Genomic DNA, 27913 nt, shown 5'->3' with positions numbered 1-27913 from the left:
GGAGGGGAGATGAGGAAATTGGTGAATTCACATTGATGCCGTGGGGTCAGAGGGTCCTGAGGTGGAAGATGAGGTGTTCTTCCTCCAGGCATCAGGTGGTTAGGGAATGGCAATGGAGGAGGCCCAGCACATGCTTGACCTTGGCAGAATGGAAGAGGGAGTCGAAGTGTTCGACCACATGACGGTGGGGTTGGTTGGTACGGATGTCCCAGAGATGTTCCCTGAAGCGCTCTTCAGGGCGCTTACTTCCCCTCACACTTCGCCAAGGACATGCATGTCCTAGGCCTCCTCTATTGCCACTCCCTAACCACCTGACGCCTGGAGGAAGAATGCTTCATCTTCTACTTTGGGACCTTCCAACCCAGTGGCATCAATGTGAATTTCACCAGTTTCTTCATTTCTCCTCCCTCCACCTTATCCCAGTTCCAATCTTCCAACTCAGTACTGCCCTCATGACCTGTCCTGCCTGTCCATCTTCCTTCCCACCAATCTGTTCCGCTCTCCTCTCAGACTTATCACCTTCACCCCCACCTCCATAGACCTATCGCCCTCTCAGGTACCTTCCCTCCAGCCCCACTCCCCTCCCATTTATCTCACCACCCTCTCAGTTTATTCCTGATTAAGGGCTTTTGCCCAAAACATCAATTCCCCCGCTCTTTGGAGCTGTCTGACCTGCTATGCTTTTCCAGCACCACGCTCTCAACATTAACTTTATAAGTCCTGCCCTGATTTATTTTACCAAAATGTTTTTACCAAGACCTTGCATTTATCGCAATTAAACTCCATCTGCCCACTTGGCCCAATGGCCCAGTTGATCAAGTACTCCCGTTGTACTTCACCGTCCATTATGCCAGATTTTGGTATCGTTGGCAAACTTGCTAACCATGCCTCCTATATTCCCCTCCAAACTACTTATAGAAATGACAAACCATAGTGGACCCAGCATTGATCCTTGTGGCATGCTGCTGGTCACAGGCCTCCAGACTAAACAACAATCCTGTACACCACCCTCTGTCTCCTACCATCAAGCCATTTTTGTATCCATTTGGTTAACTCTCACTGGAGAGCTTCAGGTCTTGTGTGGCATATAAAAACACTAGGAGCAGGAGTAGGCAATTCAGCTTCTGAGCCTGATCACCATTTAATTCAATCACGGTTGATCTTATCTCAGCCTCACTTCTGCTCAGTTCTCTATTACCTGTTAACCCACTACTAATTAAAAATCCTTCCATCTCCTCTTTAAATTTATTCAGTGACACTTGAGGAGAAATTAGTGACCCTCACTCACCACCCTTGCATCCATCGCACTCTGGGATAGTGAATTCGACAGATTCATGAATGTTTGAGAGAAATAATTTCTCCTCATCTGTATTTTAAATCTGCTACGCATTATCCTAAAAATATGATCTATCATTCTAGATTGGTCGAAGTGAGGAAACATCCTAAGTCTACTTTGACAAACCCCTTTAGCACCTCATAAACTTCAATTAGATTTCCTCTAATTCTTCTAAACTCCTGACAGTAAAGGCCTAAATTGCTCCATCTCAAAATCCTCATCCCTGGCATCAATCTAATGAACCTTCTTTGAACTGTCTCCAATGCAAATGCATCCCTCTTAAGTAAGGGGGCATGACACTCCAGGTCAGTCTTACTAGTACCTTGTTCAGTTCCAACAACACTTCCCTACTTTTAATACGCTATTCCAGCATCAAAGGATTTGCCAAAATGCGATTATATCACATCCACAAAACAATTAACAGTGTGTGTTAGTTCTCTTGAGAATCTACAATGTACTGTAGTCTGTAGGCTCTCCTTCCCAGAGATCATGCCACTGCCTCCACATCTCCTTTATCAGGGACTTCATACACACTAAATGTTAAACTTTCTTGACTGTTCTTTACACATGGCCAATATTTACACACCAGTGACATTTGTATAAAATATATCGCAAAAATATGACCAGTTTCTGTTGATTGAAACTAAACTGGCAGAGTTCTGAAGTCTGAACAGGTTAACTCCCAATATTAGCATATAGATGAATTCTCCAAAAGGAACAAACTAATTAACAATCTAATGACACAAGAGGTAGCAACAGGCACCATGTGACACAGGTGCACACAACAAAGCCCAACTGAATATTTCAATGGTACTGACCAGCATCCCACGCCTCCGGAAACCCATCATACAGGCTCGGCACTTGAACATGAAGCTCTCATAATCAGTGGAGGGGATCTTGGGTTTGAAAGGCTTGGACTTGTGGATGCGGCCGGCGTTCTTGGCCTCCCGTTCAGGATTGTGCATCCGTTGCATGTGCTCTTTCAACTTGTCCTTCCTCTACCAAAAGAAAGAGACAGAACACCAAGGTCAATGCACAAGACAAATAGGTGGATGTATAATGTTCTTGGCAGCTGGCATTTCATTTCAACTCAGTGTTAGAAATTAAGGAACTTTGAGCAATGCTGAATAATTAATTTGTACTCTTCATCCTGAAGACAACATGTGAAGGGCTACTGACCAGGGCTCAAGCAAGATATTCCTCAAAGGGAGTTTAGTGAGTAGGGTTGGAGGTTTTTGTGACATCATACACTACCGACTCTATTAAAATAAGCCAAATATTGATAAAAGGCTTGAATCCCTGAGAAAAGATACAAATGGGTCACATGATCGGAGTGTAATTTTCGGGGCTCCTATCACAACCATTAAGCCTAGTGCCCCGTCTGCCCCCTCTAATTTCTGTTTGCCATGTGTGTCCGCCTTGTTGCATAGCCATATTGCATGCACCTCTAAGAACCACCGCTTGCATATGGCCTATGTTCGCTGCACAGCAGATTCCAGTTTTCTACTTCTTGTTGCACTCACCATATTTAGAGGAACTTTTGCATGGAACCATTACTAATGCTCCATGCATTCAGTTTAAAGAGCACCACAAGCCTACAATAAATAACTTGGATAACTACATCTGGAATAAAAAGCTTGCATCAGTAATGGAGACCATGCAGCACACTGGGTTCACTAATCTTCCTTGGGAAAATAAATCTGCTGTCCTTCTCTGTCTGGCTAAAACATGACTCAAGAGACAAATCAACTGCCTAGTTCCTCCCCATCAAATGGCCGAGAAAGCCACAGAGTTATCTAGGAATGGATAATGAATGCCAGTGATGCTCATTTCCTGTAAATGATTTAATAAGAGGGAAGAGGTGAGCAAACACTATCTGGGATGATGTATAAATGAAGGTGAATCTGGAGGTGGATTCATGGGCAAAGAATTCATGAGCGAGCGAAATTGCAATGTAGGTTGGCAGCAATCGAATCATGTCTGGTTTCATTAGGGATTGGACTGGTGGGTGATAAAAGGGATAGACAGAGGCTGTCTACCGTAAAGTCTTTGAATCTGTTAATGGTTAATTAATAAAAGTTGGATTAATGGGAGATGTTCAAGAAAAAGAAAATTAAATTGATACTAATTTATACTCCCAAGAAGCAAGACCAAGATCGACAAAAAAGTCACAATTGAATAAAAAGATCAAAGACAACATAAATAACAAAGACAACATAAATAGCAAAGACAACATAAATAGCAAAGACACATAGGGCAGTGGTTAGCACTGCTGCCTCACCACCAGGGGATGCAGTTTCAATTCCAGCCTCAGGCGACTGGCTGTGTAGAGTTTGTACATTCTCCTCGTGGCTGCGTGGGTTTCGTCAGGGTGTTCCAGTTTCCTCCCACAGCCCAAAAATGTACAGGTTAGGTTGTCTGGCTATGCTAAATTATGTCCAAAGATGTGCAGGCTAGATGGATTAGCCATAGGCAATGCAGGGTTACAGCGATAGGAAGGGGGGTGGGTCCAGATGGGTTATTCTTAGGAGGGTCAGTGTGAACTGGACAGGCCGAATGGCCTGTTTCCACACTGTAGGGATGATATGGTAAAAGAACAGGCATACAAAATTGAAAAATAAAAGCAAAGAAAATGGCAAATTGAATTAAATGAGTCCGATGTCCTTTATTGTTCTTTTTAAGAGCTAGAGTACAGGAAAAGAAAGCTGAGAAGTGTCCACGTGAACAAAATAAGTTCTATCAGGACAGAGAATATGCTCAGGAGTAATGTAGGTCAATAATGTGTTCATGTAGCTAAATGCCATATTCCTATTCCTGGTGTCAAAAAAAATGACAATAAGAAATGAGGAGGAACCAACATGGGAGAATGACAAGGGTGAGGAACAAGGTGGTGGAAGGAACTTGAAGTGGCCATGGCAATGGGAAATAGTTAGGAATTCTCTTTCCAACTGCAAGGAGAGCTTGGAAAGGCAGGATACTGTAAGTTAGAAGGAAATGCATAACAACTCAAAAACAAAACATATAATTATACAACTAATTTTCCAGGAGAGGGAGCCAAATAATAAGATGTCACAGACAGATTGCACGCCATCACTTCTTATAAGCAATATTATATAAATGTTGATCCATGAAATGTATTGTTATCAGGTGCATGTATCCCTTCCAATCCAGTCAAAACCAAATTGCTCCTTTGCCAGTCCATTCCACTCTCAAAGCTTGCTCTATTCTTCAACTTGGTTCATAATGTCATGGGAAACCCTGCTGATGCCTGTCATTGTCTGGTCATGATAACCTTAGAACTTAGACACGCTTACTTTGTGAGATTTAATTTTCGCCAAACATCTTGCACCATTATCTTAACCTCCGATTTATTTCAAGAAAGCTATGTGAAGCATGAATATTGTAATTTGACCAAGGAACAACGTCATTCTAAGTGGTCTCAGACTGAAGGGGCATGAAGCAATTAACAGTTTTACACCACGAAAGTTTCAATGTAGCAGCCAAATAATATATTGGGTGCTAAATGTAATAACTCTACTCCCCTCATCACAATACTGAATTTACTGTGGATCACCATACACACAAACACATAGAACAGTGAGAGTCGTGTACAGTATTTGGATTCACTTACTTTGAACTGTTTGCCACACGTGGAACAGAGGAAATCTTTGCGGTCTGAGTGTCTCAGCATGTGTAGTCGGAGCTTGTCTGGCCGGCAGAAGGCTTTGTCACATTCTGTACATTGGTAAACCTTCTCAGAATGGAAGCTGCGAATATGCTTCTTTATCTGCTCATTGAAAAATTTCAAAACTGTATTAAAAATAAACTATCTTGTTATAGAGACCGCTGAGGAGTGAAAGTAACAGAACCAGGACTGTTCACTAACACAAGACATTACACACAGTCAGTGATAGGTAAAGGAAACAATTTACTGTTCCTACACTTCAGATTTGAAAGGAATTTTTTTTTTAAATACTGAAGAGAAAGATTGAAACCTAGATCCAATCACTTCTATCTTCACTTTCTCCCAACACCCTCTCCATTCCCTGCAACCAGGTCCACTCCTTACCAAACCCCTCCTATACTTACCTCATCACACCTACTCTTCTCATGATTTCTTGTCTCATTTCTCCTGCCTCTAGTTTACCGGCCATCAATCGTGAGAAACGTCTTCCTGACTGTTTCCAGGCCATGTCGACTGTGTTAAAGTCACAGCTCACCACCTGGGATTTCCCTGAAGATCACTTTTTGTCAGGATCTTGAAACTGTGGAACTCTGACATCATCAACCTTTCTCTTCTGCCCAAACCGGCCAGTTTTGAAAATTACGCAGTGCTCAATTACACTCCACAGAGTTACCCTCTCTTCCTCCATCTGGTTTAATTTTTTGTTATCCATTAGCTTTTCGAATTTGAAAAAATATCTTCAATTTCATTATTTAAAAGCCCTCATCAGGTGTTCAGGCTTATTTCCACAAAAGTACATAGTTTTAGCTGATGAGCTTCTTCAGAAAGCTGATGGTTTTTAAATTAACCTCATTAATCTTCAGACTCTCTACACTGCTCTTGGATTCAAGTCAGGCAGCATCAAAGGAACAGGAGAATCGACGTTTCGGGCATGAGCCCTTTTTCAGGAATGAGGAAGGTGTGCCAAGCGGGCTCAGATAAACGGTAGGGAGCAGGGACTTGGGGGAGGGGTGTTGGGAATGCGATAGGTGGAAGGAGGTTAAGGTGAGGGTGATAGGCCAGAGAGGGGGTGGGGGCGGGGAGGTTGGGAAGAAGATTGCAGGTCAAGGACTCAGCACTGCCTTCGAGGGTTGGGACTGAAATAAGGTGGGGGGAGGGGGGTGGGGAAATGAGGAAGCTGGAGAAATCTGCATTCACCCCCTGTGGTTGGAGGGTTCCTAGGCAGAAAATGAGGCGCTCTTCCTCCAGGCGTTGTGTTGCCATGATCTGGCGATGGAGGAGTCCAAGGACCTGCATGTCCTTGGCAGAGTGGGAGGGGAGGTTAAAGTGTTCAGCCACGGGGCGGTTGGGTTGGTTGGTCTGTGTGTCCCAGAGGTGTTCTCTGAAACGTTCCGCAAGTAGGCGGCCTGTCTCCCCAATGTAGAGGAGGCCACATCGGATGCAGCAGATGCAGTAAATAATATGTGTGGAGGTGCAGGTGAACTTGTGACGGTTATGGAAGGATCCCTTGGGGCCCTGGAGGGAAGTGGGGGAGGGGGGGGGGGTGTGGGCGCAAGTTTTGCATTTCTTGCGCTTGCAGGAGAAAGTCCTGAGAGTGGAGGTTGGATTGGTGGAGGCTGTGGATCTGACGAGGGAGTGGCGGAGGGAGTGGTCTTTCCAGAACACTGATAGGGGAGGGGAGGGAAATACATCCTTGGTGGTGGGGTCTGTTTGGAGGTGGCGGAAATGACGAAGGATGATATGATGCATCCGGAGGTTGGTGGGTGGTAGGTGAGGACCAGTGGGGTTCTGTTCTGGTGGCGATTGGAGGGGCAGGGTTCAAGGGCGGAGGAGCAGGAAGTAGAGGAGATGCAGTGGAGAGCATCGTCAACCACGTCTGAGCATCTGCAGTCCTCACTTTCTACAAGTTATGCTGTAGCTATACAGAACTTTAGTTAGGCCACACTTGGAATATTGTGTACAGTTCTCACCACACTACCAGAAAGATGTGGATGCTTTGAAGAAGGTACAGAAAAGGTTTACCAGGATGTTGCCTGGTATGGGGGATTTTAGCAATGAAGAAAGTTTGGATAGGTTGGTTTTGTTTTCACTGGAACACAGAAGGTTGAGGGGCGACCTGACAGAAGTTTGTAAGATTGCGAATGGCATGGACAGAATGGAAAGTATGAGGTTTTTTCCCCAGTGTGGAGGGGGCAATTACTGGGGGACACAGGTTCAAGTTGTGGCAGAGGGGTGTTAAAAGACATATGCAAGGCAAGTTTTTCACACAAAAGGTGGTGAGTGCGTGGAACTTGCTGCCAGAGGAAGTGGTGGACACACAAAAGCAGCATTCACAAAGCATCTGCGTGAATAAATGAATAGGAAAGGGAGTAGATGGATATGGATAAGAAAAGGCAGTTTTAGTATGAAAGGGCAAAATGAGCTGATGCAGGTTTGTAGGGCTGAAAGATCTATTCCTATGCTGTGTTGTTCTTTGTTGGAAAAAAGGTAAAAAGAACAAGTGGGCATAGATTTAAAATGATGTACAAATAAAGCAAGGAAGTAATACTTTTTAAAGGAGAAAGTGAGGTCTGCAGAATCAGAGCTGAAAACGTGTCGCTGGAAAAGCGCAGCAGGTCAGGCAGCATCCAAGGGACAGGAAATTCGACATTTCGGGCATAAGCCCTTCATCAGGAATGGTGAAGGGCTTATGCCCGAAACGTCAAATTTCCTGTCCCTTGGATGCTGCCTGACCTGCTGCGCTTTTCCAGCAACACATTTTCAGCAGTAATACTTTTGCACTTGTTGAGTAGTTAGGGTACAGAATGTATTGCCTGGAAACGTGGTGGAGGCAGGTTCAATTGTGGCATTTAATTGGATGATTATTTGAATCAAAATAGTGTGCAGGGATATTGAGAAAAGGTAGGAGATTGGCAGTAGGTAATAGAACCAATGTAGATAAAGTGGGCTGAATGGCCTCTGCCATAACAATTCTGTAATCCTCCTGAATAGACAGATGGATGGTCTTCAGAGGTTTGGTACAAACTCGATGGGCTGAATGGCCTCTTTCTCCACCACTGGGCTTCTAGGGATTATATGAAGCCAATCCTAAAACCTTCATAACCTGCATGGTTCAGTGCTACACTAGGGTGCAAGTATCCAATGAAGTATCAGGAGAGAAAATTTTTAATCTTCCAATTTCAAAATAGAATTGAAGTCGGGTAATTGATATGCACGTATAAATTCAGGCATACCCCCTACTTGAGTCTTGAGCAGGATCAATGGACATGGAAAGCAAGATGCCAGATTTTATCAATTTGTGAACGCATTCAGGTTGCAACCTAAATTATTTCGCAAATCATGTGAAAGTACCATGGAGTAATTTCAGCCAGTACATGTCAGCCGGACGCACATTCCAAAATCATTTCTACAAAAGCTCTGCTGAAAAGGATATTATTCAGAGAATTCATATCTACAGGTTTGAGTAAAGATTTGTAGCTCAGGTGCTAGTTGCCGTGGACGTGCGTATGATTGGCGAGCTGGGAAGTTGATTTGCAGATGTTTCATCGCTTGTCTAGGTGACATCTTCAGTGCTTTGAAGCCTCCTGTGAAGCGCTGCTGTACTGTGTCTTCTGGAATTTACTTGGTTCCGTTCCTGTTGCTTCCGGTAGTTCATTGTAGTGGCTGGTATATTGGGTCTAGGTTGATGTGTTTGTTGATCAAGTCTGTGGATGAGTACCATGGTTCGAGAAATCTCTGGCTATCCAGCTGTCCAGCTAACTAACAGCAGAGAAGATAACATGGCAGACACCTGGGTAAGAAACCTCTCCAATAGGCAGCTCTCATTCACATAAAAAAACATACTAGCAAAGAGACTCAACTATAACCACAGGGATGCAAAAACTATAGACTTCCTAATTCTTCCTACAACAGCAACCAGCCGAACACACACATGAGAAGTGCATTAGGATCCTGTTCAAAAGGGCAACAACACACTGCAACACCCCTAGCTTTTTCACAGAATCCCTACAGTGTGGAAAGTGGCCATTTGGGCCAACAACTCCACATCGACCTTCTGAAGAGTATGTCACCCACCACCCATTCTCTACCCTATTACCTTACATTTACCCCTGACTAATGCACCTAACGTACACATCCCTGAACACTATGGGCAATTTAACATGGCCAATTCACCTGACCTGTACACTTCTGGACTGTGGGAGGAAACCCATGCGGACATGGGAGGAATGTGCAAGCTTCACACAGATAGTCACCTGAGGTTGGAATCGAATCCAGATCCCTGGCACTGTGAGGCAGCAGTGTTAACCACTGAGCCACTGTGCCACCCATGCGAAGAGAAGAACACCTCTACGGAGTCTTCACCAAGAACTGATACTCCCGCAACTTCATCCGCAGATGCCTAGCAGACAAACAATGTCACAACCCAACTCAGTAGCCACGCTACCTTATGAAAAAAAAATCACCTCGGAACCAACAGCCAGACTTCTCTGATCACATGGATTCATGACAGCCCATAAACCGATAGCCACAGTCAGCCAACAACTCGCCAGGACAAAAGATCCTATACCCATCACTGCAAGACTAACTTAATTTACAGGATTCCATGCAAAGACTGCATGAAACACTATATAGGGTATTGTTAGATGACTAACAATCTGCATTCATGGACACCAACTAGCCACTAAGTGCCATAACCAGTTGTCCCTAGAAGCCATACACATAGATTACAAGGACCACAAATTTGACTGGAACAACATGACAATTGTGCGACAAGCCAAACAGAGGACAGCCAGAGCATTTCTCGAAGCACGGCATCATACAGAGATTTCACCAACAAGCACATAGGCCTAGACCCAATATACCAGCCACTGCAGCAGAATACTGGAACTGGCAACCTGAAGCAGCAGGTACGGAACTAACAGGAGGCTCCCAAGCACTGAGGATGTCAACTAGACAGGGGATGAAACGTCTGCAAATCAACTTCCCAGCTCAGTGAGCATACCCACACCACAGCAATTCATCTCTAAAATCATTGTTTTCATGTTATCCTGGGCTCCATGTTTTGCCAGAGGACAATGACAAGTAATGAATAAAATTGTAATCAAACTCCAAAAGCAGTACTGGATAAATAAACCAAAAGTCTGTAGTTTTTAATCTTTGCTCTTCAAGAACTGAGAGCAACCAATGGAGCAGGTTTTCATAGCTGCTTTGGCGGCTGAAAGTGTTTAATGAGTAGACACTGACCCTGCAATAAATTAACCGTAATTGCATATTAAGTATGATGAATTAGTTAAGGCAGTGAGTATCTGATTCACAGTCACAAAGTCCAAAGGACAATCTGTCACATGAGGTGCCAATTTAATTGTGCTTTTGTTGCACTTAAAATAAAATCAGATATATGTTGATGTAAAGATGAGTTATTTACCTTCATGACCAATTGTTGGAAATCGAGTTTGTCTGTACAGAAAAGCTTGTACCACTGGGGAGATGAAACACAGATTGGGCAACTGCTTCACGAAACATGTACGTTCTGTCTGCAAAAATAGTCCCAGGTGTCCGTATGTCTGCCACTTCAACACGTTACCATATTCCCTGGACGACATGTCTACCTTGGACTTGCTGCAGTGTTCGAGCGAAACTCAGCACAAGCTAGAAGACATTTTTCCCTTGGGGACCTCGCAGCCTTTAGGACTCAACATCAAATTCAAAACTTTTAGGGCCTGAGGACTTTCTTCCATGTCCTTCCCCACCTCCACATACCAGGCTGTGTCACCACATGTGCTACTTTCACCACAAGCAACTTCTCCTCCTTCCTGGCTCACCATGAGCTATTCCTGTGACTGCCCAACTGCTGTTCTCTCTCTCTCGCGTCTCCACCTCTACCTTCCCTCCTCCCCAGTTTTCAGCATATATACTAACTTTTCTAGCTGCAATCAGTTTTGAAAAAGGAACACTAGATTAGATTAGATTACTTAGTGTTGAAACAGGCCCTTCGGCCCAACAAGTCCACACCGACCCGCCAAAGCGCAACCCACCCTACATTCCCCTACATTTACCCCTTCACCTAATACTACAGGCAATTTAGCATGGCCAATTCACCTCACCTGCACATTTTTGGACTGTGAGAGGAAACCAGAGCACCCGGAGGAAACCCACGCAGACATGGGGAGAATGTGCAAACTCTACACAGTCAGTCGCTTGAGATGGGCATTGAACCCGGGTCTCTGGCGCTATGAGGCAGCAGTGCTAACCACTGTGCCACCATGCCGCCCATTAGATCTGAAACATTAACTCTGTTTCTCTTTCCAGAGATCTGTCATACCTCCTGAGTTTCTCAAGCCACTTCTGTTTTTATTTCAAATTTCCAGCGTCCACCGTTCTGTATTTTTTTTTATTTTAAGCTTGTATCATTCCCTGAACTACATCAGGAATTACATTAATACTACCTGTTGCAAAACTGTAAATATGAATGAATTATTGTTATTTTCGATCCACTCCAAATTCAGGAACTGGAGTAATACAAGAGAATAAAAACAAGCAGGATTTGACCTGTCTAACACAACTTTATCTAACTAATGGCAGGAACCTTATTACATGAAACAAACACCTTATATATGTATTCCTTGCTCCATTTATCTTTACATTTTGTCCTCCTACTTAACTAAGATTTTTCTTTTCCAATTAAAGAACCAATATATTCAAAGTCTGTTCTTCAGTAAATTGCCATACAGAAGAAAAATGGGTTCTTGTCAGAGTGAAAGGAAGTGGAATTCAGTAAACAATTGCAACCCAGCAATCCACTTGCTGCAGTGCAGCTGAGATTGACGGGGCTGGATGCTGAACACTGTACCAGCAAACCACTTGACCCATACACAGCAGGCAAGGAGCTGGTTTCAAGTAATTTAGATGCAGGTTGCTGATCAATTCCAGTAAGCCAGTGACACTCTGAAACTTTTACTTATATCTCACACTGGGTTATACTCTGGTCATTTTCAAGTATACTCTGATATGCTCTTTAGGTATCAGATCTTAACCCTTTGTAACAAACAGCCCTTTAGATTAGATTAGATTAGATTATTTACAGTGTGGAAACAGGCCCTTCGGCCCAACAAGTCCACACCGACCCGCCGAAGCGCAACCCACCCATACCCCTACATATACCCCTTACCTAACACTACGGGCAATTTAGCATGGCCAATTCACCTGACCCGCACATCTTTGGACTGTGGGAGGAAACCGGAGCACCCGGAGGAAACCCACGCAGACACGGGGAGAACGTGCAAACTCCACACAGTCAGTCGCCTGAGGCGGGAATTGAACCTAGGTCCCTGGCGCTGTGAGGCAGCAGTGCTAACCACTGTGCCACCGTGCCACAGCCCTTAATATACTTTAACTACATGACACCTGCTTGCTTCAGGTTACAGCCTAACATTTGTTTTTACAGTTGAGGAGACAAAAACAAATGGTAATAACAGACAATCAAGTAAGAAATAATGTTAGCAGCTTAAAGTAATGAATATTAGAAAAGAGCACGCAATAGAAAGTGAACAAGAGACTGAAAAATAATAAATGCTGTGAGCCAGAACAGAGGAGTAGAATTCAAAGTGTCAAGATAGAGGAAAGCAGTGTGTTATTAATTGGGAGTATTCCTCTTCTCTCTCCAAACGAGGAAGCAGGAAATTAAAAACTTCCATCAGGTACTTGTAATAGCAAGTTAATTAATAATGAATATTATCACAAAACAGGTCTGGAAACCTTAATTAAAATGAATAATTTAAACATGATAGACTCCAAGACAATGAACAAAGATTTTTAGAATCCTTCAGATACAGCTGGGATATATCAGTTCAGTACCACGCGAGAACTTCATGTATTTTGGGGTTCCACATATACAGGGAGCGCTTCCAGTTGCTTGAATTCCAGCTCAGGATTTACGAGTTTGGGAGATAGCTGGAGTTACTGCAGAGCATCAGGAAGAATGAGAGTTTACTGGAATGTAATGTTCCACAGACAGATGGAGTTCATTTTAGTAGACAGGTATTCATCTGCAAAAACAGGAAAAAGAGAAAGTGCAAAAGCCTTTGGGGTGATGAGTCACTGTCAACAGGCACTCAGCATTGGAGGCTACTGGAAGTGACAACATCTTGATAGATTGCAATCCAGGTTATGGCACCAATCAGCAAGGGGCTATACAGAAGGGAATATAAAAGAGAGAAGCAGCATTTTTAAATGCCATTACATAGTTAAGGAAACAGACAAGCATCACTGGGAGCCATGCATGTTGTGCTGCTTCCCTAATAGCAGGATGAAGGGCATCACATAAAAGATGCAGAACACTATGAAAAGGAGTAAGTCAAAAACTGTGCTACAAATCAACGTAGGGACAGACACAAGGTAAGATTTCAGGAGATAGAGAGGAAGTTAAAATGCAGAAAACTAAAGATAATTATCTCTGGATTACTCCCATTCTCCATGTTTACTGACATGGAGTAGAAACGGAAGACAGGAGAGTTAATGCATGGCATGAAGCTTGGATCAGGACCTTCAGATAATTGATGGATTAGGGAAAGTTCTGGGGCAAGAAGCACCAATTGAAAAGGGATGGATTTCACCTCAGCATGGTCACTACCATGCTGAGATGCTTTAAACCAAATTAAGGGAGAAATGTCAGCAGCAGACAACAACAGAAGACATAAAGTGCATGAGGTGCATAAAGTGAAAGAGCATTGCATACTATGACAGAAGGAACTCATACCATAAAAATAGGAATAAATGAAGGAGAACTTGAAGAAATGCAAAGACAAGCTTTGAACAGGTGTATGTAAATGCACAAAGTGTGGTGAATAAGGCTGGCAAGCTACAAGCACATATTTATAAATGACAAAAAGAAGGAACAAAGGGAGGTGGGTAGCAGTCCTGATTAGGGAAGATATTGTTAGGGTTCTAAAAAGAGATACCCTTGAGGAGGAAAGGATAGAATCCATTTGGTTTGAGTGGAGAAACAACAAAGATAAGACCATGTCAATGGGGGCATCTGTAGTCATCCAATCTGGCAGAGAGTGCTAAAGGACTGAGGTTTTGCCAAGTCAGGCCAACTCCAGAGGACTGCAACAAATGATGGCCAGATGCAGACATTATGGGCCGAACGGCCTCCTTTTGCACCATAACAATTCTATAGGACTACAGAAGGAAGTCTTGCATTCACTTCCAATGGATCCCAGTTCTTTCAGTAGTTGAGAGGATGTGAACCACACAACTAGAAAGCATTAATTCAGCAGGGCCATTTTTTTAGTTCAAACTCGCCCACTGTCACTGTTCCAAAGGCTTTCATCATGCAATCACAGAAGGTGCAACACTTGTCATTTACTTTCTCCCTCTGCATTATTCATGGTCCCAGACAAACCTTCAGGATAAAACAGCAATTTACTTGAATTTCACTCAATTTAGTCCACTATATTTGCTGCTCATAAAGTGGCCTTCTCTACATTGATGAAGCACAGACTGGGTGACCACTTTCTGGAACACCTATGTTCTGTCTGCAAAAATGACCCTGAGCTTCCATTTGCTTGTTGTTGCAGAGTTCGGTAGAATAATTGTAGATGGCAGGCGGGAAGTTAGAATGTGGTGGTGGTGTGTAAAATTGTAAAATGGAGAAAACATTGCATGGTCCCTTTAAAAGATAGGACTTTTTTCCATGCTTAGAGATTAAAAATGTATGTCTGTGAACAGCAGCTCCAGGGGTATGGAGGTGTACAGAGAGCACTTGAACTGAAACATTTGTATTGAAAGTCCATACAGTTAGCAGGCCAAGACAACAATTTAGCCAATCAATTAAAACAAACACTTAAGATACTAAAAACCTATTAACATGTTGCAGCTGTACAGGACATTGGTTAGGCCACTGTTGGAATATTGTGCGCAATTCTGGTCTCCTTCCTAGTGGAAAGATGTTGTGAAACTTGAAAGGATTCAGAAAAGATTTACAAGGATGTTGCCAGGGTTGGAGGATCTGAGCTACAGGGAGAGGCTGAACAGGCTGGAGCTGTTTTCCCTGGAGCGTCAGAGGCTGAGGGGTGACCTTATAGAGGTTTACAAATTTATGAGGGTCATGGATAGGATAAATAGGCAAAGTCTTTTCTCTGGGGTCAGGGAGTCCAGAACTAGAGGGCATAGGTTAAGAGTAAAAGGGGAAAGATATAAAAGAGACCTAAGGGGAAACTTTTTTCACGCAGAGGGTGGTACGTGTATGAAATGAGCTGCCAGAGGATGTGGTGGAGGCTGGTACAATTGCAACATTTAAGAGGCATTTGGATGGGTATATAAATAGGAAGGGTTTGGAGGGATGTGGGCCGGGTGCTGGCAGGTGGGACTAGATTGGGTTGGGATATCTGGTCGGTGTGGACAGGTTGGACTGAAGGGTCTGTTTCCATGCTGGACATGTTATGACTCTATGACTTTAAATTTAAATCTGATGATTTTGACAACATAGGATCAATCCTACTTAAGAAATCGATATGTCATCATGGGTATAAAAGAAGGGGGCAGTTGGACAGAACCCAAGAGCTAACTACCATCTGACAGCTAAGAACCCTCAGCTCGAGAGAGAAAGAGAAAAATTGGCTCTCACAGCCATCTTTGTAATAGAAAAAGAACCTAATAAATTCCTGACAGAAGAACGACAGAGGAGGCACAGAATGTTTCAGAAGACATTAGATTAGATTAGATTTAGATTAGATTTACAGTGTGGAAACAGGCCCTTCGGCCCAACAAGTCCACACCGACCCGCCGAAGCGTAACCCACCCATACCCCTACATTACCCCTTACCTAACACTACGGGCAATTTTAGCTTGGCCAATTCACCTGACCCGCACATCTTTGGACTGTGGGAGGAAACCGGAGCACCCGGAGGAAACCCACGCAGACACGGGGAGAACGTGCAAACTCCACACAGTCAGTCGCCTGAGTCGGGAATTGAACCCGGGTCTACAGGCGCTGTGAGGCAGCAGTGCTAACCACTGTGCCACCGTGCCGCCCATATAACATGTAACCTGGCTGTAATTTCAAGAGAGTAAATTCTATTTTTTTTTATATGAGTGGGACTCATATTCATTGGGACAGCATACCATTAGAATCTAGTTTTATTCAGGAACAGTTAGTACTTAGAAGAAATTTATTCGATGTGTTAATAGTTTAGCTCGTTTGTTCACTGTTAGAGTTAGATAAATAAATTGTTACTTGCTGATTTTAAAGTGAATGTCATGGGTTTATTTTATTTAACTATGCAAAGTTGCTAAAGGCAGGCTACACCACTTTTCACACTCTTTTTACAGATTGTAGGGTGAAGCGCTCCTCTTTGGGTTTTTCAGATTTAGTTCTCAGAGAGTATCACCTCCACTTTATTACACTTGTTACTTCAATAAACCACTGTGTCCTCTGGCCAACATTCTGTCGTGGGCCTGCTGGGGTGCTTCAGTGAGACTCAATGCAAGCTGGAAGAACAGCACTCCTTTTTCCATTTGGGGATCTTGCAGCTTTCAGGACTCAATATCAGGTTCAATAATTTAAAGGCGTGAACACTTCCTTTTATGTCCTTTGCTCACCCACACATTCCAGGCCCCGTCATAACATGGGCTGGTCTCAGTACAGCCAACCCAATTTCACCTACTTATGGTCCCCATTATCAGCTTTTCTTTCTCCCTGGCATACTATCATTCATCCCTTTGCCTAACTTTCTTTCTGTCTTTGGGCTCCACCTCCATCTATCTGCTCATTCCTCCTCCTCCTCTCTAGCCACCCCTGTCCAAACCGTGTCTTCAGCATTTTTAGCACCTTTTCTTTCAGTCCCCATTCCACCAGACCTGCTGACTTTCTCCAGCAATATCTGTTGTTGCTTCAGATCATCAGCATCACAGTTTTTTGTTTTATTTACATCAGAGATTTCATTTTGGCAATTCCCCAAGGGGCTGTTATTACTCCTGATGTCAATATGAGTGCTTGGATATATTTCAAAAGCACTATCTCAGCGAGAGAAGGCTGAGTTCATATTTTAATTGACAGTTTAAAGCAGCTATTGAATGATTAACTGTCTCTGATGGAGTTACAGAATAGCAGTTCGTTTTCACAACGCAGAGAGGTTTGAAAATCTTAAAAAGGCTTTAATGTTGGAATGTTTTATTTCTGGATCAAGTGTGCTTGATGGGAACTACACAGTTATGCCACTAGTGAATACCACAGGGGTGACATCAGAGATGGCATGAACGGACAAAAGGTAAAGTAAGCGTTGGAACAGGAAGTGAGAGATAGAAGGCTTAACAATGTCCAAACAAAGTCTAAGAGAACTAACCATCTAAATTGAGAGACCATTCAGAGAATGTCAATGACCTTTGCATCCTCACTGTCCACTAGAGTAGTACCAGATGATTGGAGGGTGACAAATGTTATTTCCTTGTTCAGGAAAGGGAATAGGGATGATCATGGGAATTACAGACCTGTCAGTCTTACATCAATGGTAGGCCAATTATTGGAAAGGATTCTGAGAGACAGGATTGCTTGGAAAAGCATAGTTTGATTAGGGATAGTCAGCATGGCTTTGTGAGGGGCAGGTCATGCCTCACAAGCCTTATTGAATTCTTTGAGGATCTGACAAAACACATTGAAGGTAGAGCAGTGGATGTGACATATATTCATCTTAGCCAGGTGTTTAGTAAGGTTTGCCATGGTAGGCTCATTCAGAAAGTAAGGAGTAAGGAGATACAGGGAAATTTGGCTGAGTGGATACAGAATTGACTATTTGTGGAAGCTTTAGAGAGGGTGCAGAAGAGATTTACCAGGATGCTGCCTGGATTGCAACGCTTGTCTTATGAAGAAAGGTTGAGGAGGTTAGGGCTTTTCTTATTAGAACGAAGGAGGATGAGAGGTGACTTGATGGAGGTATACGAGATGATGAGAGGCACAGATACGGTGATAGCCAGAGACTTTTTCCCAGAGCAAATATGGCTATCACAAGGGGGCATAATTTTAAGGTGGTTGGAGGAAGGTTAAGGGGAAGATATCAGAGGTTGGTTCTTTACACAGAGAATGGTGTGTGTGTGTGGAATGCACTACCAGCAGTTGTAGTGGAGTCAGATACAGTAAGGACATTTAAGCTACTCTTCGATAGGCACATGGAGATAGTACAATGAAGGGTATGTTCGTTAGTCTGATCTTAGAGTATGATAAAAGGTCAACATAACAGAGGACCAAAGAACCTGTACTGTGCAGAAAATCAAAACAAGAAGGCACACTAGAATAATATCTAGCTTTTGGAGTGCTGGTCCAAAAGCTAGTGCTTCCAGTTAAACCTGTTGGACTATAACCTGGTGTTGTGAGAGTTTTAACTTTGTACACCCCAGTCCAACACCAGCATCTCCAAATCTAGAATAATACCTGGAATGGATAGGGAGTTGGAAGGAATCCCTGGAATTTAGTGGATCACATAATGACTTGCTTGAAACATCGAAGATCACGGAGGAGCATTGACCATGAACTCTTATGGGAGAACCTAGAACTAACAGGAGTCACCCCTTAAAGTAGACAGTCGTGAATCTTTGGAACACTTTTCCTGAAAAGGCAGTGGAACCAGAATCCTTGAATAATTTTTAGGCAAAGGTGGATAGGTTCTTGTTAAGTAAGGGGTAGGCAGGAATGTGAACTTGAAGCTACAATCAGATCAGCTTCTACTTTCTTCTTTTCTGGCAGTGCCTCAGGGTTAAAGATGACTTGCTTCCATTCTGGTGGTGGTTCTGGCAGGGGTGTGGCTAGTGGTTCTGCGGTGGTTGTATAGTCCAAGCCTGGACTGGCAAACTCTGTCTCTCGGGGGAAGGTGGTGTTTGGGGTAGCCGGGATACTCTGGATTCTATGCGCTCTTTCCACTATTTTTGCTTGGCCGTCACATGCCCAAATCAGTGACACTCAAAGTGGTCGGTGCCTTTATGGATGCTTCTCCAGATTGTACTTTATAGTGCAAGTGATTCTTATGTGTTGATGTGGAGGATGGATTTGTTCAGAGAGCCTTCATGGTGTCCTTCTAAGTGTCCCCTCTGCCCTCCTAATGATCCGTTAACAGTGTAGAGCTCAGACTAGAGTCCTTGTTTAGAGTGTCCTGTGTCGGGCATGCAGGCAACGTGGCTGGGCCACCACAAGTGACCAGTCCCTCAGTACTGGGCTATTGGTCAGAGAGAGGATGTCCACATTGGAATGCCTATCCTGCCAGTGGATTTGCAAGATTTTGTGAAGGCAGCTCTGGTGATATCTCTCCAGGAAGGATCTTATCAAACGGCTGAGTGGTGTGTTCCTGATTCACTGTTCCTTCATTGTGACAATAGAGTTCAGAGGAGCAAATCTGCCACAGACTATTTGGAAATTAAAATCAAAGTAAAGACAGAAAAAAAGAAAAAATGTTTTTAAAATACTCTCCTAATAAGGGAAACATTCTTGATCAGTAGGTTCTCATTCTAATTCAGAAAGGAGTATTACTGGGTCTGATACTGGGGAATGAGCGGAGTTAAACCCACCAAATGTCTTGTGATCACAGTATCTCAAGACTTAGATTCATAATGGAGAACATCAAATTAGAACTTCCAAATTGGAAGACAGTTAACTCTAAATGAAATGGCAGGGGACATCTCCATGTTAAAATGGTACCAAAGACTGATAGGAAAAACAATAACAGAACAAGGTGGAATCTTTAAGGAGAAGATCTTAGATACAAATTCAATAAATCCCAACAAAGGCAAAAATAAGAGAATAAATTACGAGGAAGATGGGGAGTATGATGCACTATAGGTGAATTCAACAAATGAGAACCAGGGCAAATACGAGAAGCTGAAAGGGCATGTGAATGCAAAAATATGACTGGCAAGGAGTGAGAACATGGGAACAGAGAGTGGTTATCATAAAGCCCTATACTCTCTGGAGTTAAGAAGAATAAGAGGAGATCTAATTGAGATACATAGGATGCTAAAGGGATTGGCAAAGTAGATGTGGAGAGATTCCTCATGTGGGGTAATCTAAAACAAGAGGTCATGACTTTAGATAAGGTATAGCAGATTTAAAACAAAGATAAATAGAAATTATTTCTCTCAAAAGGGTCATGAATCTGTGGAATTCTCAAACCAGAGTGCAGTGGATGCCGGGACATTGAGTAAATTTAAGGAGGAGATAAACAGATTTTTAATTCGTAATGGGTTGAAGGTTTGTGGAGAGTGAGCAGAAAAATGGAAAGTTACCCTACTCATATCGCTAAGATGAGATCAGCAAAGATTGTATTAAATGGCAGGGTAGACTGAAGGGGCTGAATTACCTACTCCTGCTCCTATCTCTTTTGTCCTTATATGAGAGAATGCAAAAATCTGTTACCTGTTGCAAATAGTAAATGAGCAGTAAGAGGTGGGTATGTCCTTTAGAGGACAAAGTCAAGGCAAAGTTTGAATAATTGCTCAATACATTGCATCAGCACATTTTCAAGAACAGGATGCTGGTGAAATGTTGGTAGAAGCAGAGCAGGTAGAGTTCACAGAATTATCGAATGCCTACAGTATGCAAGAATGTCATTTGGCCCATTGAACCCACACTGAACCTCAAAGAGCACCTCACCCAGATCAACCTACCCCTGGAAACCTGAATTTCCCATGGCTAATCCACCTTGCCTGCACATCCCTATAGACAATTTTACACTATGGACACTTTTAGTATGTCCAGTCCACCTAATCTACACATTCTTGGACTTTGGAAGGAAACCAGAGCACCCGGGCAAATCCATGCAGACAGTGGGAAAATGTGCAAAATCCGCACAGACAGCTGCCCAAGGATGGATTTGAAACCAGGTCCCTGGCAGTGTGAGGCAGCAGTGCTAACTGCTGAGCCACCTTGGTGGTGGAGTGAAAATTAAAAGGCAGGAGTTAACAGAAGAGTGAAAATTAAAAGGCAGGATTTATTGAAAGGCTCCTTTTGCTTAAAGTGGATAAGATGCCTCATCTGGAGAGCTTACATGGCAGGTTACTAAAGGAAATAGGAGTGGAAACTGCATGATAAGTTTATCTCCACAATCTAAACCTGTCATAACCTTGCAATCTTCCCTAGATATCAGGAGGTGCCAGAAGATTTGGATAATGAATAATGTGGAGAGTTTCAACTTATTCCACTGTAAAAGAAAAGTGATAAATGCTGCAAACTGTCAGCACGTCTGGTAAAATCTGTGGATACAGAGAGTAGTACTATTCCAGGTCTGTGACCCTTTATTAGAACAGAACTGAAAAGATGAACTCTGTTTCTCTCACTACAGATGCTGCCAGACCTGCTGAGTATTTCTAACATTTTTGTTTTTACTTCAGATTTCCAGCATCAGCAGGTTTTATTGTATTTGGATTGTGCTACCAATGAGCCAGCAGGGATATAAAAGGTTGAATTGCCACTTCTGGACTCGAAGATTCTACTGCACAAAACTCACTGCTACTTAACAATCAGCAAAAACAGAAACCGGAAAGCCAACAAATTTGGTATTTACACAATCAATGTTATAGAGCACAGCACCTCCATTCGCACAGTTAGATCATGGAAATCATGCTCGACAAATCTTGTGGAATTTTTTGAGGATATAACCAATGGAGTGGACAAGGGGAAATTAGTGAAGGTTGCATATCTGGACTTTCAAAAGGCTTTTGACAAGGTCCCACAGAAGAGATTAGTATGGAAAATTGAAACTTATGGTATCAGAGGTAATGTATTGTGGTGGATAGATGTTGAGTCAGGGAAACAGGGAGCAGAGTTGGAATAAACAAGTCCTTTTCAAAATGGCAGGCCATGATGAGTGGGGTGCTCCAAGGTTCAGTGTTGGGATCTCAGCTGTTCACAATGTACATTAACAATTTGGACAAAGGAATTGATTGCAATATCTCCAAATTTGTAGGTGACACCAAACTGGATGGCAGTGTGTGCTGTGAGGAGGATGCTAAGAGGCTGCAGGGTGACTTGGACAGATTGGCTGAGTGAACAAATACTTGACAGATGCAATATAATGTGGATAAATGTAAGGTTATTCACTTTGGTCACAAAAACAGGAAGACAGATTATTATCTGAATGGTGGCAATTTAGGAAAAGGTGAGACCTGGGTGTCACGGTGGAACATTCTCTGAAGGTTGTCATGTAGGTGAAGCAGGTGGTGAGGAAAGCTAATGACATGCTGGCCTTCATACTGAGAGGATTTGAGTAGGGATGTCTTGCGGCAGTTATACAGGGCATTGGTGAGGCCACACATTGAGTAGTGTGTGCAATTTTGGTCTCCCAGTCTGAGGAAGGACATTCTTGCTATTGAGGGAGTCCAGTGAAGGTTCACCAGACTGATTCCTGCAACGGCAGGACTGATATTAGATTAGATTAGACTTACAGTGTGGAAACAGGCCCTTCGGCCCAACAAGTCCACACCGACCCGCCGAAGCGCAACCCACCCATACCCCTACATTTACCCCTTACCTAACACTACGGGCAATTTAGCATGGCCAATTCACCTGACCCGCACATCTTTGGACTGTGGGAGGAAACCAGAGCACCCGGAGGAAACCCACGCAGACACGGGGAGAACGTGCAAACTCCACACAGTCTGTCGCCTGAGTCGGGAATTGAACCCGGGTCTCAGGCGCTGTGAGGCAGCAGTGCTAACCACTGTGCCACCGTGCCGCCCCTAATATGAAGAATGACTGAATCAATTAGGCTTGTACTCACTGGAATTTAGAAGAATGTGGGCGGGGGGGGGGGGGTCTCATGGAAACATATAAAATCCTGATGAGACTGGACAGGCTAGATGCAGGAACAATGTTCTCAATGGTGGGGAACTCCAGAACTGGGGTCACAGTCTAAGAATAAGGGGTAAGCCATTCAGGGCTGAGATGAGGAAAAGTTGTAAATGCTGTGGAATTCTTTGCCACAGAAAGCTGTTTGGGCCAGTTCATTTGATTATATTCAAGAGGGAGCTGGACATGGCTTTTGCAAGGGACCAAGGGAAATGGAAGGAAAGCAGGAATGGGATAATGAGATTGCATGATCACATTGAATGGGGGTGCTGGCTCAAAGGGCTGAATGGTCTACTCCTGCAGCTATTTTCCATGTTTTCTATGCTTTACATCACTCCAAAAGAACCACAGCAGCCCCTGTTGTACAACACCACCCCACTTGTACAAAACCACCCCACTGCATCACGTAGCATCACACAGCATGCTCATTCGCACAGCATCCATTTGCCAGGTGCCTCTTCATGTCCCCTCCCCAACAATATTCCACACATAATACATCCCGAAAGCACCTCCCCTGCACACAGTGCCCCCTGATGGTGACTTCCCTCCCCCATTCAACATCTGTGTTACTACAGCACCACAGCATGTTTCAAAAAGATTTAAAAGCGCTCAAACATACGCACCTGAATGAAGTCTGGGAATTGTTTTTTACAGGAAGGGCAGGTGAAACAGCCATTAGTAACATGAATGGTGACATGTTCCCTGAGTAGGTCAAGTCTATCAAAAGATTCAGTACAGAAAATGCAGGAATATGTTTTCTGATCCGAGTGGAATTTCATGTGCGAATCAAGTGCCGAACTGTTTATGAAGCCTTTGTTACAGATGTCACAGGTAAGTGGATAGTTGCCTTCCCTCCCATGGAAATGCAGGTGCTGATCCAACTTTTCCTTCTCCCGAAAAGCTTTCCCACAATGTAGGCATTTGAATGGTCGAAATGTTTTACGTATAAAGAGATGATGAAGTGCAGCATTCTGAAGAGAAAAGAAAGGATATTTAAATGTATACATGTGCCTTTCAAATGAACATTGATCATCTGCCACCATATACTGCTATCCTACAAGGTACAATAGCTAACCCATTGGCCTGAGGTCTCGATGAATGACTTCACATCAGATGATTGATGAGGACAGTGATAAACAGTGACAGATTCAGCTAAGGATCTTCCTTTTTCCCTGGACATTTCAGTAATTTTGTTCCACTGAAGCACAATAAAATTCAAGATCACTTATTTGCCTCTATCTACAATTAGAATGATAGAAATAGAACCTCTGACAATTTCAATCCAAGCCAGGAGTCAATAATAGAGGAGGCTGTGTAGACAGTGAGAACAGTATTAGATTGAGGCTCTGGTCACACAAACGTCACAAAACAAACAACAATTCACACTCAGAACAGATATTATTTCCATTCAAACATCATCCACAATCCATGGTGCCACGAGAGCTTCACTGGTGATAGGCTCAGAAGGCTGCTGAGAGATCTCTCAAATGAGGGTTAATAACCTGGGTTGCTATACCATCCTGGCCTCAAGAAACTAACCATTCCAGGCATTCTGACAGGCTGAGGCACATCACTTTTGAATGGCCTGGTGTTGAAATCAGTTTAATGTATAATGCTCCTGTAAAATGTTTATTACGTTAACATCACTATGGAAGCAGTGACTGAAAAGATTAGAAATTCTAAGTGGGACAGAATATGAATAATTTCTAATGTTTAATGAACTCAACCTGTTGCCATATAACTTCATAGAATGAAGGGTGTTGAGGAATAACCTGAACCGTTAGTGTAAGTATTCTTCAACGAATAAGTTCTGTTGATTCAGAGTGAATTGATGGACATGGGCTACACTAATTGGGAAGAGAATAAGAACAGTGTAGCTCATGTCCAACAATTAATTCTGAATCAATGGAAATCATTGACTCGAGGACACGAATGAGGTCCACCCCTATTTTTAGATAACTCAAGAAATAGAAAATAATAACTACTGCACATTATATATGGCTAAATACTACAGTCCAGATTTATTCACATACAACAAAGAAGTAAGGCAGTATGTATCAGGAGAATACAGTGCAGATGGAGGAGGAAAGATAATAGCTTGAGTGTACAATAATGAGACATTAACGACACACAAAGCTTCTGGTTTTAAAGCCTGAGAATAGCTCTTTGAGTGTCTCAGCAAGGTACTGAGAAGTCACATCCTCTGACAGATTTTCAGACACTTGTTCCTCATGTTTTTCCACTCTTCTTTGGATAGAGTTAATGGTGAATAGAAAGCGTAGTATTGAGATACCACATCTGAATCCCTGGATTACAAGGATGTTTTTTCTTTGAAGTTTAAGTACTTTCTTTCAAGGTGGTGACAGCAATTGGTATACACTGGACTAAACAGCACAACAACAATGGCAAGTCCCCCTTCAGTACTGAATTCATCCTAAACTCTGAATTGCAATTTATCTCTATTTATCTCCAGCAGTTCATCCTCTGCAACTGGGGCACATCAGAATTTATATCTCCATGTATGGGTTGAATACGTTATCATGATTAAATCTGTTGACCTAGTCATGATAGAAATCCTTACCTTGTTGCTTATTGTTTCACCATGTCTTTGCCTTCCATTACAAATCTATTACTATAAATGAGTGGACTACATTTTAATCTTAGCATCTTCAGAAATCACATAAAATTGAAGGCAGAAGGACAAAGGGGTGTAAACATTAGTCCTGCTGTGCAGAACTGCAAGTAGAAACCCTCCTCTTTGAAGTTTGAGTTATGACTATCACCTCTCTTAACACCTTCACTATTATTATATTATAACTGTTTATGCAAAAGTCGGTGCTGCTCCACCAGAAGTCTTCTCCCATTAAATTTTGGGAAGTCAAAAGCCATCATCTTGAATCCCACTTGAAATTCCTTTACTTTGCTCTGGAAACTCCGAAGAGGAATGTGTTTGCAATCCTTCTGCCATACTTAGCTTTTCAAACACATAAAAGACCATACAAATAGGAACATGAGTAGGCCCCTCAAATTTGATCTGTCATTCAATAGGATCATGGCTAATTTAACACAACTCATGGGTGCTTTCCTGCCCTTTCCCCATAGATTCTTGACCAGGGATCAAGAGTTATCTCAGGTCCCCATCTCGCTGTGCCAAGGAATTCCAAAGATTCACAATCCTCTGAGTAGAAATTCCTGCTCATCTCAGTGTGATTGGTATGCCTTAATTCTGAGATTCTCCCATGAGAGAAAATCCTGTCAACATTTACCCGTCAAGCCTTTTAAATATCATTCACATTTCAATAAGATCGCCTCTCATTCTTCTAAATTCAATGAGTACAGTTTAAATCTGGTTAACTTTTGCTAACCATTCTGGGAAAAACCCCCCCAATCTGGGGATCATTCTGGAGATAATCACCCCATTATGGGGATAATTCCTCTATTCTGGGGATAATTCAAACTGAACCTTTTCTAAATTACCTCCAAGAAAATAATATCTATTTTTAAATAAGGGCACCAAAATGACTTATAGTACTCTAGACGTGGTCTCACAAATTGCAATAAGACCTCCCTACTTTTATACTCCAACCCCCTTGAAATAAGGGCCAACTTCCATTAGTCTTCCTCATTACCTGCTGCACCTGTGTGCTGGCCTTTTAAGTTTCATGTGTTGCAGCTTTCTGCAGTTTTACCCCGTTTAAAAAAACTGTTCATTTGTTCTCCCTTCCAAATTGAACAACCCCACATTTTTCCACATGATATTTTATTAGCCAATGTTTTACCCACTTAGTTAACCTCTCAATATCTCTCTGTAAATTGCTTGTATTCCTCTCTTAACCTCCTTTTCCACCTATTTTTGTGCTGTATATGCACTCCTTTGGAATGACCATTTACTTCAACCTACCATGATTTCAACTGACTCCACCCTTGCATCAGAGAGTCTGCTGCTGAAATCCTGAGGGGAAAAGACCTTTGCTATTCAGCTTTTCCATGCCCCTTGTGATTTCATCAACTTCTGTAAGGTCACTCCTCAGCATTCAATGCTCCAGGGGAAAACAATCCCAGCCTATTCAGCCTCTCCCTGTATCTCAAACCCTCTAACCCTGGCAACATCTTTGTAAATCTTTTCTGAATCCTTTTAAGTTTCACTGTATCTTTCTGATAGAAGGGACACTAGATTTGACAGTTGCATTCCAAAAGTGGCCTAACCAATGTTCAGCCACAGCAAGACCTCCCAACTTCCATACCAATAAACCTAAGCATATCAACCACCTTATTTACTATCTGTCAACTCGGGACTCCACTTTCAAGAAACTATGAAACTACACTCCAAAGTCTCTTTGTTTAGTGACAGTCCCCAGGACCTCACCCTTAAGTCTATAAGTCCTGCTCTAATTCGCCTTTCCAAAATGCAGCACCTTACATTTATCTAAACTAAATTCCATCTGCCAACACTCAGCCCATCGGACCATCTGATCAAAGTCTTGTTGTATTTTGAGGTAACCTTCTTCACTGTCCAATAAAGCTACAATTTTGGTGTCATCTGCAAACTAACTAACCATACCTCCTGTATTCACATCCAAACCACCTACATAAATACCAAAAAAGCAGTGGACCCAGCACCAATCTGTGTCACAGGCCTCCAGCCTGAAAAGCAATTCTCCACCACCACCCTCTGTCTCCTATATTCCAGACAGTTCGCTACCCAAATGGCTAGTTCTTCCTCTGCTTCACATGATCTAAACTTGCTAACCAATCTACTATGTGGAACCTTGTCAAATGCTTTATTTCTTAAACAAGGACATGAAAAGTTATCAGGGCGGTTATCAGAGTGGTGGGAATGGGTTGCAATCAGATCAGCCATGATCTTATCGAATGGCAGAGTAAGCTTGAAGAGCTGAACAGCTGACTGTTGCTCCTACTTCTGTTCAGATATATAGTCACGGGCATCCATGTTTTCAATTCCCTTCATGTCTTTGACCCTCCCCATTTTAAACATCCTCCAGCTCTGCAACACTAATGGGATCTATGCTCATCCAATTCTGACATGCTAAATTTTAGTTGTTTC

General features: G+C 42.8%; 1 protein-coding gene across 4 annotated transcripts in view; it reads right to left on the bottom strand.

The window, feature by feature from the left end:
* Positions 1 to 27913, bottom strand: part of prdm10 (PR domain containing 10) — a 206663-nt gene that overhangs the window by 42606 nt on the left and 136144 nt on the right. For 3 of the 4 annotated variants that reach the window (XM_060846798.1, XM_060846797.1, XM_060846799.1), the window contains 3 exons: positions 23472 to 23819; positions 4968 to 5123; positions 2155 to 2334 (listed from right to left, as the gene is read on the bottom strand). In XM_060846798.1, the coding sequence (XP_060702781.1) occupies positions 2155 to 2334; positions 4968 to 5123; positions 23472 to 23819 (684 nt within the window). The remainder of the gene's footprint in view (positions 1 to 2154; positions 2335 to 4967; positions 5124 to 23471; positions 23820 to 27913) is intronic. The other variant, XM_060846801.1, reaches the window with a different exon arrangement.

The sequence above is a fragment of the Hemiscyllium ocellatum genome, chromosome 29 (genome assembly GCF_020745735.1).
Source record: "Hemiscyllium ocellatum isolate sHemOce1 chromosome 29, sHemOce1.pat.X.cur, whole genome shotgun sequence".
Taxonomy (NCBI): domain Eukaryota; kingdom Metazoa; phylum Chordata; class Chondrichthyes; order Orectolobiformes; family Hemiscylliidae; genus Hemiscyllium; species Hemiscyllium ocellatum.
Note: the sequence above shows the minus strand (reverse complement) of the source record. Positions and strands in the feature narration are given on the sequence as shown.